Raw genomic sequence first — 16,690 nt, 5'->3', positions numbered from 1 at the left:
TGGCTTTGCATGTGCATGATATTCTGCTAAAGCTAAAAGTATATTGCTGCATGTCATTGTGTGAATTAAATATACGAGATGGAATACAGCCATGGAAAGCTGGCAAATTCTGTTCTTTTTCACTATTTACAGAAAATGCATTGTTGTACTCCTTGCTTCTGATATCAAAGGTATAATAAAAAGTTAATGATTCATGCCAGGATCAGTAGCTCAGCCAAAAGTAAGGAGGATATGACTTAGGCAGAAACAGGAATGTAAGGACTGCAGGGGCAGAGGCACAACTGCTCCTCAAAGGAGCACAGCAGTGTGGTGCTATTGGCTGCTGCAGCTTGCCTACTGGGCTAGGATGTCGCTTATGCTTTCTGGAGAGGCACGTCCTAGCTCAGGAGAGAGAAAAGTGAAAATGTGCAAATGGAAATACAGACATCAGCATGCTCCAGCGTAACATGTACATAATATTTGTATTCTCTAAACACTGATTTCTGAAAATTCTAAGTGCTAAGAAACAGAAATAATAGTTGTCACCTGGAGCTACATGGTCTCAAGAACGCAACAGATCTCAGCTCTGCACAGTGCAGGCACATATGGGGGAAAACTTCTGTCCCACAAAGCTCAGCTTCACAACTCTAAGCTGTGCTACTGGCCGTTCCTCAAGCACTTTCCTATACCCTGCTAACTCCTGTACTAAAGTTCAGTTAATAGAATAGTTCAGTTGGAAGGCACCTAAAACATCATCTAGTTCAAATCATCTCGTCCAAATTAATTTAGTTCAAAAGTTGCCACAAGCACAGAATATTTTCTTGACAAAGAGGGAATGCAGAGAGATGATATGAACAGCTTTTGATAGGGCTTGTTTTATTAAAATAGTGCTTGAGAGTCTGGATGGCTTGTCCAGCTGCTGGAGATTTCAGTGGCCCGTTAAGATTTTCACCAAGAAGAGACACAAGTGCAGAGCCTCAGGCTTTTTCTGATTTGTTGTTTGGTGGTTTTTTTAGTAAAAATTCCCAAACCAACCAGAAAAACACTTAGACCCGTTCCTCTCGGAACCTCCATTGCTTGAAATTGAGTCACCTGAGTGATATATATTATTTGTCCATTAGATTACTGAAGCCCTGTGTCAGTTCATGTTTTTGTCCAGCTGACCAAGGAGCCATCATCAGCGTAAAACTCTCCTATCCTTACTGTGCTACATGCCAGCACAGCAACACTGGGCTGCCCTGATGTTATTTTCAGGAGCAAGCAGGCTGTAGATTGGGAAGAAGCACACAGTGGAGGAAGGGACTCACCTTATGGCTGGGTGTTTGACTGCAACTGCAGAGCCAAGAAACTCTTACTTCACTCAGGACCCTGGAATCTCAAAAGCCGGTATCCGCAGGAGCTTAATGTCCCTACTGACAACGTTTTTTGTATTAAGTGACGGTAACAAGGAAATATGCTTTGGCACTGCATTAATGATCATATCTCCCACACTACATGGGACAGATTTTGTTTTATGAAGCTGCCAACTAAGCAGAAGATCAGCAATTGCTGTGTTCATCTCCATTTTTCCTCTTAGAAATGGTGCTACGTACTGCCATGGTGGACGTCTCACTGCCTCTTTTGTCTTGGGTTAGCATTGCTCTCTCTGAAGTTGGGTTCATGTTGGACTCTGCAGTTTCTATGGCACTGCAGCTGAACATTTGAATCAGACACTTCCTGAACTAGAAAGTTGAAAAAAAGATCAATCAAAACACATGTGGAATTTTACAATATCTCTATAAAGCAGTCTGTGTCTTAGCTAAAACTCCTGGAAATTCTCTTCTGAGTCAGTTGGGAGTATAAAGAAATAGCCCCATACAATATATCTGCCTGCACCACCATGAAGAACTCTAAAACTGAGAAATAACAATGCTCTAAAAAGACGCAGACTACTGGAAAATCTTATTCGAAAAACTAAGTCTCCTCTTCTGCTTGTTACTAACCACATCTAATGGACAGAACTGGTTGTTTCTCCAGGCTCATGAGTTGCTTTCATATGTTAACACCCAGCTATTCAAAGACGGTTTGTTTCCATGCTGTTCATATCTATGAGCAAGGGAAAACCAGCAGACATCTGCCACGCACTGGGAGATCAGGGTACTGTCCATAGCATGCGAGATGAGCAATAGCTTTCTCTGCAGCACTGAGAAAATAAATGTATTCATCACTTCTTATTCAACAATCACTTTACTATTTTTCTTCTTTTCACTTACATGCTTATATTCTGCTTGGTGCCATCACTTTTAGTAGGTACATAGCATAAGTCTATTCAAGTTTATTAACATGCCTGTTACAGTCATTATTTTTTTTTTAGTTCTAAACGCTGGATATTGCAATGCTAGCATATCATAAAAGCTAACATAGTTACCTAGTAGATAGGTAGAAATAATTCATTATAAAGCAAGACAAAATAACAAAATATCAGTGTTAAAGACATTTTGAGAGCATACAGTACCTGTTTGTTCATAAAGACATAAATAACTGGATTATAAACAGTAGCTGTTTTGGAAAAGAAAGCTGGAAGTGCTGCCAGACAAGGATCCAGCTCAATGGAGGGGTATGCAGTGACCAGGATAGAAAAGGCGGCGTACGGCATCCAGCAGATTAGAAAGGCAATGATCATAACAACCACCATTCTAGTCACTTGTCTTTCAGGTTTCCTGGTAGTTCCCAGCCTGCCTTGTGTATCTGACACCTTTAAAGAAAAGAATAGAAGATTCTAGAAAACAACAAGGCCTCCAACCAGTGAATTTAGTGAGCAGGTTAACAATCTGCCATGCTAGAAGTAAAGACCTACTCTTCTTGAGTATGACAGCACATAAGGATGCTGTTGCTGGACCACAGGGTGTCAAGTGTTACTGCTGAGGGACATGAATTACTGTACATTGTCACTGCCTTTGCTGAAGTATCTTTATATTTTTATTTTCAAAGTGAGAGCAAAAAGCAATTACTAGGGCAACCTCTGTGTAGCAATCTAATTGCAGTCGGGCACAACTGTAGCCTGTAGAGACACTCCCAAGACTTCAGCCAAGCCACAAGCAGCGAAGTGGTGGCACAGGTTTGCTGCCTAGCCTCACAAAAGTTAATCTAGCTCAGATAACTTCATGGGTGCTGCATCAGCCCACCTCAAGGCAGTGCAGAAATACCTTTAAATTCCATCTGTGAGAAAAGTAATCCTAATGATTTTTAAGTCAGATCAGAGACAAGATTTGGCCTCTATTCAGAAACAATGATCCTGACAGAATGAGCAACTGGTATCATCTGATGACAATAACTTACCTCTAAAAATATGAAACAATTAGGGCTACATTTTTGGGTGATACGATTTGCCACACATCACTAGCTTCAACGGAGCTACATCGGCTGCACAATCTCCTGGCTGTTTCATCCTTGTCTCACTTCAGCCTGGCCTTTTTCTCAACTATGGCTTTTTGTGGATGGCAGTAGATTGCCTCCTTTCTAAATCTGAGAACATGAAACTGATAAGGAACCATCTTGCAAACAAAGGAATAGTGCCATAATAATTTATCTCCATTGTAAACTGTTAATTAGATCTTTTCCTAAGGTTTCTTTATTTCATTAGTTTTGCAGTTGTAGTGAAAGCTACTATTGGCATTGTAAAGCTGGGCTCACAGGGACTGAGGGGCTAGCAGACTTCTCTAAGACAAACCAATGCCACACAGGACCAAGTCTGCACTGTGGCAAACATGGGAAATGGCAGTCAAAATCTGGGAAGTGGGTTGGCTGGAAACATCAAGACACCAGTTCTGGTGCTTGGGTCTCTCTGTTCACTGCAGTTGGATTTGAAAAATTTAGCTTAGTTGTGAGATATAACCTTATGGCAATTTATTATAAATTTAAAGAATATATTCCAGGCAGTTGGCTTTTCTACACCAGAGTTTGTTTTAAGCTATTTTGAGTAACAGAAGCCGACTCACACTGTTACATCACTGCAAAAGCCAGCAAAAGCCAAAGGCAAGGGCTAGCACAGGCTATGCCTAAATCATTTGTGATGTGATGTCCTGAGGCTGCCCCAGCATCTCCCAGCTGTGTGGTCTGCCAGGCCTCTGAGCTGCAAAGGCAATGGGAAACACACAACTTCCTGAGAAGTGTGATTTATTCTTTTCTTTAATATTGCTGCTATTCTTTCTGGATAACAGAAAGAGGAGTGAGAAAGTCAGCCCATTGAGATCACAAGACAGTCGCTCCGGGCCAATGCTGGGACCCACTATATGGCACAGATCAGTCTTCTAGAAGATATCCTGACCTGACCCAAATGGCAAGATGGACCATTCACTGGCTTCTGCTGTGACTGACAGTGACATTTTCCTTCTCTGCCTCCTTTTTATCTCATCTCACCTGCTTTTGGTTTAATTTGCAGCCTCTTAAGTAACTATCCTGGAGGAAGTAAATGGCCCTTTCTGTGCACCTGCTGAAGCATCCGAGTAGCACATCAGCCACTGCTCTGGCAGACCCATCATAGTGCTGGATGCTTGGCTGCACGCCCCCTCTGTTGGATTAACATCCCTCCCTTTCATGCCCAGTCACCAGGGCCACTTTGGCCTGTGCTCTCTCCATTCCATTTCCACTGCGGGTAGGTTTGGACAGGGAAAAATAAAATACTGATAAAAGTTCTGGATGTTCAGAATAACAGAATCGTAGTTTTACAAGTTATCTCAGGAGAGCCTGAATCATCAACAATGATTTTCTTCAAGTATTTCAATGTCTTGTAATTCATGTCCCCCACCCTCGCACCACCAGACTCTTTGCTACCTCACCATGAGCACCTGTGAGCAGCAACACGCCTGTGGTATGGTTCACATTCAATCTGGGACACTTCTTGTGTTTGACACTGAAATCAACCTCCCCGAGCCACTTAACCTTCTCTCCCCCAAATGCATTCGGGGGAAAATCATGAAAAATCCGTTTAGAGGAATGCTGATGTAACCTGCAGTATGCATGTTCCAATCTGTATTTCCTAACAAGAAAATAAGATATTCTATGCATTTGCCTTCTGTTTTGTTTCATAGAATCATAGAATCGTAAGGGTTGGAAAGGACCTTAAGATCACCTAGTTCCAACCCCCCTGCCATGGGCAGGGACACCTTGCCCTAAACCATGTGGCTCAAGGCTCTGTCCAACCTGGCCTTGAACACTGCCAGGGATGAAGCATCCACAACCTCCCTGGGCAACCCATTCCAGTGCTTCACCACCCTCACTGTAAAGAACTTCTTCCTTATATTTAATCTAAACTTCCTCTGTTTAAGTTTGAACCCATTACCCCTTGTCCTACCACTACAGTCCCTAAGGAAGAGTCCCTCCCCAGCATCCTTGTAGACCCCCTTCAGATACTGGAAGGCTGCTATGAGGTCACCACGCAGCCTTCTCTTCTCCAGGCTGAACAGCCCCAACGTTCTCAGCCTGTCTTCATATGGGAGGTGCTCCAGCCCTCTTATCATCCTCGTGGCCCTCCTCTGGACTCGCTCCAACAGCTCCATGTCCTTTTTGTGTTGAGGACACCAGAACTGTACGCAGTACTCCAAGTGGGGTCTCACAAGAGCAGAGTAGAGGGGCAGGATCACCTCCTTCGACCTGCTGGTCACGCTTCTTTTGATGCAGCCCAGGATACGGTTGGCTTTCTGGGCTGCAAGCGCACACTGCCGGCTCATGTTAAGCTTTTCGTCAACCAACACCCCCAAGTCCTTTTCTGCAGGGCTGCTCTGAATCTCTTCTCTGCCCAGCCTGTAGCAGTGCCTGGGGTTGCCCCGACCCAGGTGTAGGACCTTGCACTTGGCTTGGTTAAACTTCATAAGGTTGGCATCGGCCCACCTCACAAGCGTGTCAAGGTCCCTCTGGATGGCATCCCTTCCCTCCAGCGTATCAACCGAACCACACAGCTTGGTGTCATCGGCAAACTTGCTGAGGGCGCACTCAATCCCACTGTCCATGTCACCGACAAAGATGTTGAACAGGACCGGTCCCAACACCGATCCCTGAGGGACACCACTCGTTACAGGTTTCCAACTGGACATCGAGCCATTTACCACAACTCTTTGCGTGCGGCCATCGAGCCAGTTTTTTATCCACCGAGTGGTCCATCTATCAAATTGATGTCTCTCCAATTTAGAGACAAGGATGTCATGTGGGACAGTGTCGAAAGCTTTGCACAAGTCCAGGTAGATGACATCAACTGCTCTGCCGCTGTCCATCAGTTCCGTGGCTCCATCATAGAAGGCCACCAAATTGGTCAGGCAGGATTTCCCCTTAGTGAAGCCATGTTGGCTGTCACCAACCACCTCGTTGTTTTTCATGTGCCTTAGCATGTTTTCCAGGAGAAACTGTTCCAAGATTTTGCCAGGCACAGAGGTGAGGCTGACTGGTCTGTAGTTCCCCGGGTCTTCCACCTTCCCCTTCTTGAAAATGGGGGTTATATTACCCTTCTTCCAGTCATTGGGAACTTCACCTGACTGCCAGGATTTTTCGAATATGATGGACAGTGGTTTAGCAACTTCATTCGCCAGCTCCTTCAGGACCCGTGGATGGATTTCATCAGGTCCCATGGACTTGTGCACGTTCAGGTTCTTAAGATGGTCTCGAACCTGATCCTCTCCTACAGTGGGCCTAAGGTCTTCGTTCTCACAGTCCCTGCATTTGCTTTCCAAGACTTGGGTTGTGTGGTCAGAGCATTTGCTGGTGAAGACTGAGGCAAAGAAGTCATTAAGAACCTCAGCCTTCTCCAAATCCATGGTAGCCAGTTCTCCTGATAGCTTCTGGAGAGGGCCTACATTGTCCCTAGCCTGTCTTTTATTTGCTACGTATCTATAGAATCCTTTCCTGTTATCTTTTACATCCCTTGCCAAACTTAATTCTAGCTGGGCCTTAGCTTTCCTAACCTGGTCCCTAGCTTCTCGGGCAATGCTCCTGTATTCTTCCCAGGCCGCCTGTCCTTGCTTCCACCATCTATAAGCTTCTTTTTTCCCTCTAAGTTTCCTCAGCAGCTCCTTGTCCATCCATGGAGGTCTCCTGGCCCTCCTGCTGCACTTTCTTCTAGTCGGGATGCAACACTCTTGAGCACGTAGCAGGTGATCCTTGAATATCGACCCAGCAGTCTTGGGCCCCCCTGCCCTCTAGGACTGTATCCCATGAAACCTTACTAAGGAGGTTCCTGAAGAGGCCAAAGTCTGCTTTCTTGACGTCCAGGGCAGTGAGCTTGCTGCATGCTCTTCTCACCGTCCTGAGGATCTCAAACTCAACCATCTCGTGATCACTAGAGCCAAGGCTGCCCTGGAGCGTTACATTTCCAACCAGTCCCTCCCTGTTGGTGAGCACAAGGTCCAGCATGGCACCTCTCCTCGTCGGCTCCTCTACTGCTTGAAAGAGGAAGTTGTCTTCCACACAATCGAGGAACCTCCTGGATTGCTTGTTTCACTTAGAGAAAATGATACTGAGAATAAATATGAGCATTTGGTTATCCCAAATACTTTCATAACATCAGTAAATTGAAGAAATTTACTGAATTTATTACTAAAGTAATAAGACAAGGCAGCTAATAGCAATGAATAGAAATAATAATATTGTCCCAAATCCTGTCCCAAATAGGAATTTTCCTATTTTATTGTCTTCTTTTTCACTTGTTGCAGATATACTCTTTAAGATCAAGTCAACCTAATAATTAAATAAAATTCAAAAGCATTTCTCAAGTCTTTTAAATGTTCCTGGACAATCTAATATTTTATTTACTACACAGCATTACATTATTTATGCTACGACTTATTCTGCATGTAAGTGTTTAAGAGTATTAGCTAGCACTCATAACATCTACAGTCATTTTAAGCTAAATTTTGATTTACCTGGTTTGAGTCATAAGAAACATCACCGAATTGAAGAACAATTGCAATCAGGCCAACACTGGGTCATTCAGTTTCTTTTGTTATGAGGCAGACATTCTTTCATTGGTATGAGATTTGGCTAATGAGATGCATTAAGTGACTGCAAACTGCACACTTTGAAAAGTCTAACCACAACATGAGTTTCTGTGCATAAGGATAATTACATTATAAGGGATGATAACTGAGAGCATTTGCTGCCTGGAAATTTGATCTGCTTTTGTCTGATCTTTATAGAAAATTGAACACAAAAATTCAAAATGTTTGCATACACACATGTGAAATTTTACTTATAAGTGCTTCTTCTTACCTTTCTTAGCTTCTGCATAAGTTTTCCATAGGATACCAAAATCACAGATAAAGGCACTATAAAACAGGTGGTGAAGAATGCAATAATGTATGTACGGTCCGTATAAGCTCCTGAGTACCTGTATAAAACACAAAATACATTATGTGTGTATTACTAACTTGTGTTCTTAGTAATTTCTTGACACACTGATTTTGCTCTTCAAGGCTATCACTAGTATTTTTGTCAACTGTTTCATTCAAAGTGCCCCTTTACATCTCTAGTCATATCACCAGATGGAGCCCTGGGCCACCTCCCTGGCCATGGGCTAGGACAGGATCCTATGACCACAGTATCCTAGAACTGTGGGACAGTTGGGGAGGAAGGGATATGTAGCCCAACCTCCTGCTCAAAGTGGAGTCAGCTATGGGATCAGACCAGGTTGCTCAGGGCTTTTCCCAGTCTTTTAAAAAACCTGTCCCTTTGTCCTCTGTGAATCCTGACAAAAACCACAAGGTGCAGGACTGTTATTGTCATTAGAGGTGGAAGCTCCTCCTTTAGATTTCCCTTAGATTTTTTTTTATTTTTAATTCTGTTCTTGGCGAATTTTGCTCAGGTTTGTTACAATTTCCTTTACATCCATTTTTGCAGAGATGTACATCATCTTTAAACCTTTCCTTTAAATTCCTGCCTCTCAGATGTCCTGAGCTGCAAGTTGCACTCCTTTACCATACCCTGCAAGAGTGGCCTTACCAGTTAGGTTCACAAGTAGTTCCAATCTTGCTGGTGGTGTAACTGCTCCAACCCATTGCTGGTGGAATGGTCCAAATGAAGGAAAAGGTCCACACAAAGGCAATACCCACGGCTGCATGCTTCCCACTCAGGTGCATGTTTCTCAGTGGGCGGCAGATCACAACGTACCGCTCAAAAGCCAATAGAGCAAGAGACCAGAGAGCAACAATGCCTGTAAGAAGAAAACAAAGCCAGCATGAAAATTTGAGAAGATTCACTGAAAAGCAAACACCATCTCACATCCCAGAACTGGTTAGGATGAAAGGCACCTCTGGAGGTCACCTAGTTCAACACCACCACTCCCCTTCAAGCACAGTCCATACTGCAGGTTGTCCAGGACCAAGTACAATTGGGTTTTGAGTATGCCCATGGATGGAGAATCCACAATCATCCTGGGCCAACCTGTCCCAGTGTTTGACCACCCACAACATCAGGCACCTCTTCATCACCTCTTCCCTCAACCCAAGTTTATAAAAGGATGTGCTATTTATGTGCATTATTCTAACATTTATTAAGAGCACAAGATTTTCATATTTGTCTCATTTGTCAGTCTACAGCACAATGACTACAAAACCAAGCAGCCAATTGGGCCACTTAACTGACAATGACGACTTTTTTTCGTTCAGTTCTACTCTGAAAAGCTGCAAACGATGTGTAGCTTCCAAATAAACAAATTAAAATATATCTTCAAAACATTATCTTTGCAAGAAATGTCATATTTCAGACTGTCATAAAGCTCCAACCTATAGACAGCTGCCCACAACAACAAATTATCAGTTTATCAGGCACATATCACCTGGTTGGCCACCAAAACCTTGAAATAGCCTGATCTTTATTCATGGGACATGGCTTACATGCTACAGACTGATTAACACCACTGTCCCTTGCCAACATTCCCTCTCTGTGTAACTTAACCAGGCTGAGAGCAACCTGAGGCTCCTTTTCAGGCTGCAGATCAGGAATGCATTTGATTCAGAGCAGTGCCAAGAGTCAGAAGGCTGTCTTTACTATGAAGCTTTAGAAACAGGAACAGGGATGCAGGAATGTCTCTTATAAGTAGAGAACCCATTTAAAACTAACTTTCCATTTCTTCTGCAGAGATGTATTTACATAGCGATCCGTGTGGTGAGGATTTCCCTTGTTAGAGTACTTCTAATAATTTCTGTGTAGTTAGCAAAACGAAGCCAAGAAAAGGAATCGCAAAAAGAGGTAGGTGTGTGGAGTGACTGTTATAGCTGTATCATTGCTATAACCCTGCAGGTAGCTAGTGTAAGATGTTTCCATGATATTTTCCACAGTCTAAAAGCAGCTACTCACTCTTTTTCTCTCTCTGTTATTTATTCATACATGCACGCACCTAAATAGAAACCTTGAAAATAGTTACACAGAGAATTTTTCCCTGACACTGTTTCACCCAACCCTCTCGTCCCCCCAAAGCTGTTAGTCTATTAGCATGCTTTTCCTCATTATATTAAACATATTCAGTGATCAGTGTGCATGCAACAAGCCACTGCTATGTGACAGAGATAGTAATACACGTTATTAACTCACACATGAGATCCACTAGAGAATATATTTAACTGGGGAAAGAACCAGCGAGTTAAAAGCATGCAAAGTCAGCTATTTGGGAAGCTGCAGGATAGCGACTAGAATTCATTGAAGGAAGGTGAAAGAAAAGAACATACAACTACAAACAAAATGAAGCTTACCAAAAAACGTGACAGCAAATCCTTCCAGGACACAAGCCCAGTATCCCATATAAAAATAACCTTTTAGATTCGTTAAAAAGCTGATGATGCCACCAGTCAGTGAGACCAGGAAATCAGCCACAGACAAATTGACTATAACATAATTGACAGGTTGTCTCAATTGCTTGAACTTAAAAGTTACCAGGATCACAGCCAGGTTCTCGGCAAGCGACAGGGAGGTCACCACCAACATTACTGATGCCAGAAGCCTGAAGTGCCAGGGCTGGATGGAGTCCAAAGGACGACGGAAGGGATCCCATCTGGCAGGACCAGAGGAACTGGGCAAAAATTACTCATTTTCAGGTGCTCTGAATGCATCCATTTTCTCTCATTAGCAAAAATAATACTGTGTAATACTGGAGTTTCTAACCTCTAAATAACATTGAGAATTAAAAGGAGAAATTTGCTGTCTCCAGCAGAAGTGTGAACAAACTCTCCATGCCTTCACTTTCCAGTAATAGTCCAGAATAGTCCAGAAGACAAAATTTTGGTCAGAGGAAAGTTTAGTGCTGTGCACTGAATGTGGGAACAGTGATGAGCAGGAAAATCTCTTAGAGCAACTTCTGCCCCTCTCTGCCAGCAGTCTCCTGCCTCTCTCCTGCTGCAGCTGTGTCTGTCTGTAATAAAACCCCGCTACAGAAGCTGCAGGTTTCCTCCTTCTGCAACAGCCAGCAGCAGCGCTCAAATACCCCTCAGATCATTCCTGCTCTGGGGGGATGAGGCGGGGAGGAAATGAAGCCTCCTTGACCTTTAGCACTGTAAAAATGAAATTTTCCTTCTGTTAATAGTGAGGGTGGAGTGATCGTCCTCCTGTCCTGTGCTGCTGGGAACACAGCAAGGGAAAGACTCCCACTTGGCTTGTGTTCTTGAAAGACGGCAGCCCTGAAAAGATTAATGCTGGGCAACGACAGCAGCTGTAAAGTGGGCAGTGAGACTGCACTTACACTTCCTGCCCACAGCTCAGGTGAGCTTATGGCCTCAGAAACGAAGCTCCAAATTAAGTAAGTTTTCTATGTTATTCAGTGGAATTTCAGCTTCTATCAATCAGAGACAGAACCTGTATTATTCCTGATGAAGGCATAATGATTATAACTGCAGCTTTAGTGCTAAAATCTCAAATATGCACAACAATACTTTAAATACAGAGTTTTTAAATACATGAAAAGAAATAAAATCAGCACACTATGAGAACAGGCAGCAGAAAATCTCGTAGCTGTTCATATATTTCTGATAAAAACGACTGGATGTCATTTAATAACTTTTTAATAATCATTAGCAGTTAGGGTTACTTGCGTTTGTTTCCAAAGGTGAGTAGCTCAGTCATCTTTGCACCCTAATGAGACACAATAGTGGGACAGATATTCCAGCACTCCCATTCTAAATGGCTGTCAGTAATAATTCTACAAATTAAGGTTGATACCCCAAGAATATGGAGATCATTCAGCTGTGTCGTGAGGTAATTCTTGGGGACCGTAATTGTTAATCTGACCCTCAGTGTATTAACCAGAGCCAGAAATACAAAAGCAATCCGGTTCCCATCTTGGAGTTCACGCTTTGAACACACACTGTATACAACACATGCATAAACAAACAGGAGCTGGACTGAGAGTGAAAATTAATAACACTGCCTGCCCATACATTCCCTTGAGTTCATACTTGCTTTGGTCTGTACATGAAACACTTTGTTAACACAGGTTAAAAATTTTTGGCATACAGGAATGGAATGAAAAGAGTGTATGGACACTGGCAGAAATATGCATCAGAAAAATTCAGAATATTTGTAACTAAAAAACCCCCCAAACTCCTACTTACCATAAACAAAATAACAAATGTATTTTTAAATGATTAGTATATCCTCAGCTGAAAAGGAAAGAAACAGTGCTTAATCAGACCAAATCTGATAAAAATACTCATTAAAAATAATACTTATTAAACAGAAATATTAAAAACTGCCATAAATAAAACAAGGATCAACACACAGCAACATTAAAATGCCTCCAGCCAGTCTTTGTATGGCACGATTCAGCACAGTTCCACTGGCTGCATACTACAACAGAAGATCTGACCACAACTTTAAAATCAAGTTTGAATATTATGTTGTTTGAAATTCTACATGACTTTAAATTCCTGCAGGTGTCAGAATGAAACTAGAACTCTGGATTTAGCATACAACAGAGAAGGTAGCATCTGGACTTTTCTAAGCTGCAAATCTGTTGACTGTACTTTGACATCCCTTTTAAACACTGGATAACTATTTTCTTTTGTTGTTTTTTTATGCCGTCATATTGTTCAAGTTGTTTGTATGAGTTACGATCTTGGTTACAGTTTAAATGCCTTCTCTTTTTCTTGTGCTTCCTCTTTGTTTAGAATCCTTTGAAAATACCCCTATGCTGTCTTACTTGGCTGGTTTGCTTGTTTTACTTCTTCAGCAGGTCAACTCTGTCATTGAAAGTGATTCTCTGCAACATGCTCTCTTACCACAACTTAACAGCAGTTACACTGCTTCCAGCATCAGGGCTTTGCACTTGCTCCTTCGCTCGACATTTGCTGTCCCTCTTGCAATGCAGCCTCCCCTCACTCCCCCCACCCCCAATTTTATTTTTTTTTCAATTTTGTTTTGAGACATTTTTCTGAAATCAGTATCAGATAAACGTAGAGAGACAAAGCATTGCCTTATGAGCACAGGGAGAACAGGAGCATCTCAGGTCTGTAGCCTTCATTTAAAGAGACAGCTGTTCTCCAGCCTTACATCACAAGATCTTTAGCTCCTTTTATTAAGGTCTTGTTTTCCATTAGTGCCACATTCCTTTTCCTAGACTTACATATACTGAAAAACTTGGGGCACATGCAAACTGTGGAGCCCATGTTCATCTTATCTCACACATCTGCTCTACTTCAGTCTTCATTTTCTTGGACAGAACTGAAGCACGACTTACCTCCTTGGCAAGGGTGTTCCTGACTAACACTTCATATGAAGAGATAAGTTAGTAAACAAGAAAACAGCCTCAGGCTATGGTTAAACTGCTGCTGGTGAAGCAGGGAACACAGAGTCAGTGAGGTGAAGAGGATGTGTAACTAACAGCACTTGTGTAATATGTCTATAGTAATTCCACCTGTAAGACAAAAATCAGGATGACAGGAATGGTGCTAACTGAGAAAAAATCTGGTGCCTGAAACTGTAGGTAGCACTTAGGGAATTAGCCCTGAATTTACCAGTCCCACAAGACACAAACAGGGAAATGAGCTATAATGTCAGTGTAATATTTCCAGTGGTGCACTGGAATTGGTTCTCTCAGCTTCTGAGCATGGGATAGACAGTCCCATGATGCTGCCATCTAATGACAGCAGTGGCCTTCACTCCCAAAGTGACTGTGAAAGATTTGCTTTGTCCCCAGGAAGTATTTGGTTTAATCACATTTAATTAAAGCAAGCAGCATGTTCTGCTCTTCAGATGTTTTGTAGGGATCTGAAGTGAAGGATCTCACTTTTGGTAGAACCAAACTGGCTTCTGTGTCATACATAAGTGCCCATCTTGGTGACTGACCTGGCCACCCCAGAAGTTAACTTCTATTTTGGAAAAAAAATAAAATCTGATTGTATTCTGACCTTAATTTCTTCAAAGATTTGGTCTCAATCTAACTACTTAACCTTCTCATGCCTGGAGAGGTTCAAGGAAAGCACCTGCAAAACCTAATGGCAGACTTTGCTTGAGAACCCTATTAAAGGACTGCAGTGATAAATCTCATTAACCTATTCTCAATACAGGCCCACATCCTTTCAGAACCTGTCGAAACCTGAGTATAGGAAATGGGGTTTCTATTAAATTAAATTTCTGGAAATTTAGACAAATATTCTCCTCCTGCTGCCTAACTAAACCAAAACCATTCAGAACATTACATCAGAAGTGAGGGCAGAGGAGCGAGGTCTTACTCCTGTGCAGCACCATATTATAAAGATATTGTAAAGTAACTTCATACAACCTGTTCAGAAGCTTCTATGGGTGGATACATTGCCTAAAAACCAGCCTGAAGATCCAAGAGCCAATGCAAAAAAAAACCCGAAACCACTAGTAGAGTGGGCTTTTTTAGTGGATCGGGCTGTGCCACTGAAGCATCTGTTTCCAGGTGGTCAGTTTGCCTGTACAGAGAGTACTCCACATGTTGGCATCTGTCTTTTGAAATTGATTTCCACCAGCCATTTCTGTTTTTTTAGCTGCAGTTTTATTTTCTTGCAGTTACTGAAAGCCATCAGTTACCATGTTTGAAGTCTGTTCTCAGAAAACACTGAACTGTCATAGTGGAAAAATTCTGTCTTTGCCCTTTTGAGTGACTTGGAGGAAATATTTTGCCCTCTAGCTCATTAAAAGAATGGGCGCAGAGATAAAAGCTGTGTACAAAAGAGGCATTTTACACTGGGAAAGATACCAGCATAGTTACAGGACTTTCAGCAACCAGTGATGTATAACAAAGCTGGTAGCTAAACAAAACATACTCTGAATAAGAAACTAATTCGCACACTGAGCATCAGAAACGGAAATAATTTGTTAGCAGGCTGTAGTTACTTAGGACACGCTAACAATATCTTGCAGTTTGAGGCCTCATCTGAGCAGGCAAGACTTTGTTTAATTTATGATACTTTGCAAAGTGCAGCTAACTCGGTTCCCTGGGCTCTGCGTAACAGCAGTTAAGAAGATGGCAATAATTTCACGCTTTTACTGATTCTGACTTAAATTATTTTGCTGTCACTATGAAAGTTTTTCCACAAGTTTTTAAGTTTTCACCCACTTGCTTTCACATGATACTAATCCATTAATACCCCAGTAAAAGAAATCATTCTTTTAACAGTAAGCAATAAAGTCAATAGTCACTGAAAGAGCTGACACCGTCACAATAAGCAAAACACCTTAATGTTTTGGTTTTCCTCAGAAATTGTATTTCCTCAGATGATCAGTGTGAATTGTTTTCCAGTTTTTCACCTGGCAGTTCCAAGTAAAAAAATTGTTCACATGAGAATTCTTATTTAAAAGGATTTTTCTATTATGAAATCCTCATTCAGAGGAAAGAGGACTTAATCATGCAAGAAATCTTAAAGAGGATCATGTACATGAGAATCTTTAGCCTTAATAACCATCATTAAAAAAAGCTTGTTATTAGATACATCAAATACATTTTGTTTATTTTGCAGTCCCTAAAGACAGTAAATGGCATTTTCCATAAACTCAGCATTAGATCGAGACCAAATCTTTGAAGAAATTAAAGTTAGAATACAATTTGCAGCTTTGCATTTTTTGTCATATCTGCATTCACTGGAAATATGATAAAGAAATTGACATCTTGATTCTATGATATTGTGCATGACTAGTTTCATCCCAGCCTAAAAGTCGATATTCAAATTGATTCTCACCATCATCATAGAATCATAGAATCCCAGACTGGGTGTTGGAAGGGACCTTCAAGCTCATCCAGTTCCAACCCCCTGCCACGGGCAGGGGCACCTTCCACTAGAGCAGGTTGCTCCAAGCCCCTGTGTCCAACCTGGCCTTGAACACTGCCAGGGATGGGGCAGCCACAGCTTCTCTGGGCACCCTGTGCCAGCGCCTCAGCACCCTCACAGGGAAGAGCTTCTGCCTCAGAGCTCATCTCAATCTCCCCTCTGGCAGGTTAAAGCCATTCCCCTTGTTGTGACCCTACAGGCCCTTGCAAAATGTATCACTACATGCCCTTAAGTGATTATCCAGATCCTCTTAAGAGTGAGTGAGTTTAGAGTGATGATACGTAGAAGTTTTTCTAGATTTTAATTTCTGTAACACTGGCTGTCAGACATTTAACAATTAACAAATATTTCTATGTTGCAGTCCTAAAAGAGACTGGGATGCAGTGAGGACTCTAACCCAGCAGTCACATCAGCATATGTGGTATGCGCTGATTTAGCCCACTGAGGAGCAGTGGGGGCATCAGTTA

The 16,690-nt window shown here is 42.2% G+C and overlaps 1 protein-coding gene across 1 annotated transcript; it reads right to left on the bottom strand.

The window, feature by feature from the left end:
* Positions 1 to 1,517: 1,517 nt before the first annotated feature.
* LOC115608792 (opsin-VA-like) lies at positions 1,518 to 11,052 on the bottom strand. The gene is given in 5 exon segments (XM_030488116.1): positions 1,518 to 1,700; positions 2,474 to 2,713; positions 8,215 to 8,332; positions 8,944 to 9,154; positions 10,692 to 11,052. Coding segments are annotated over 5 exon segments (1,113 nt in total).
* Positions 11,053 to 16,690: the final 5,638 nt, after the last annotated feature.

This window comes from Strigops habroptila, chromosome 5, assembly GCF_004027225.2.
Source record: "Strigops habroptila isolate Jane chromosome 5, bStrHab1.2.pri, whole genome shotgun sequence".
NCBI lineage: Eukaryota > Metazoa > Chordata > Aves > Psittaciformes > Psittacidae > Strigops > Strigops habroptila.
The sequence above is the reverse complement of the archived record's forward strand: the minus strand, read 5'-3'. Positions and strand labels throughout refer to the sequence as shown.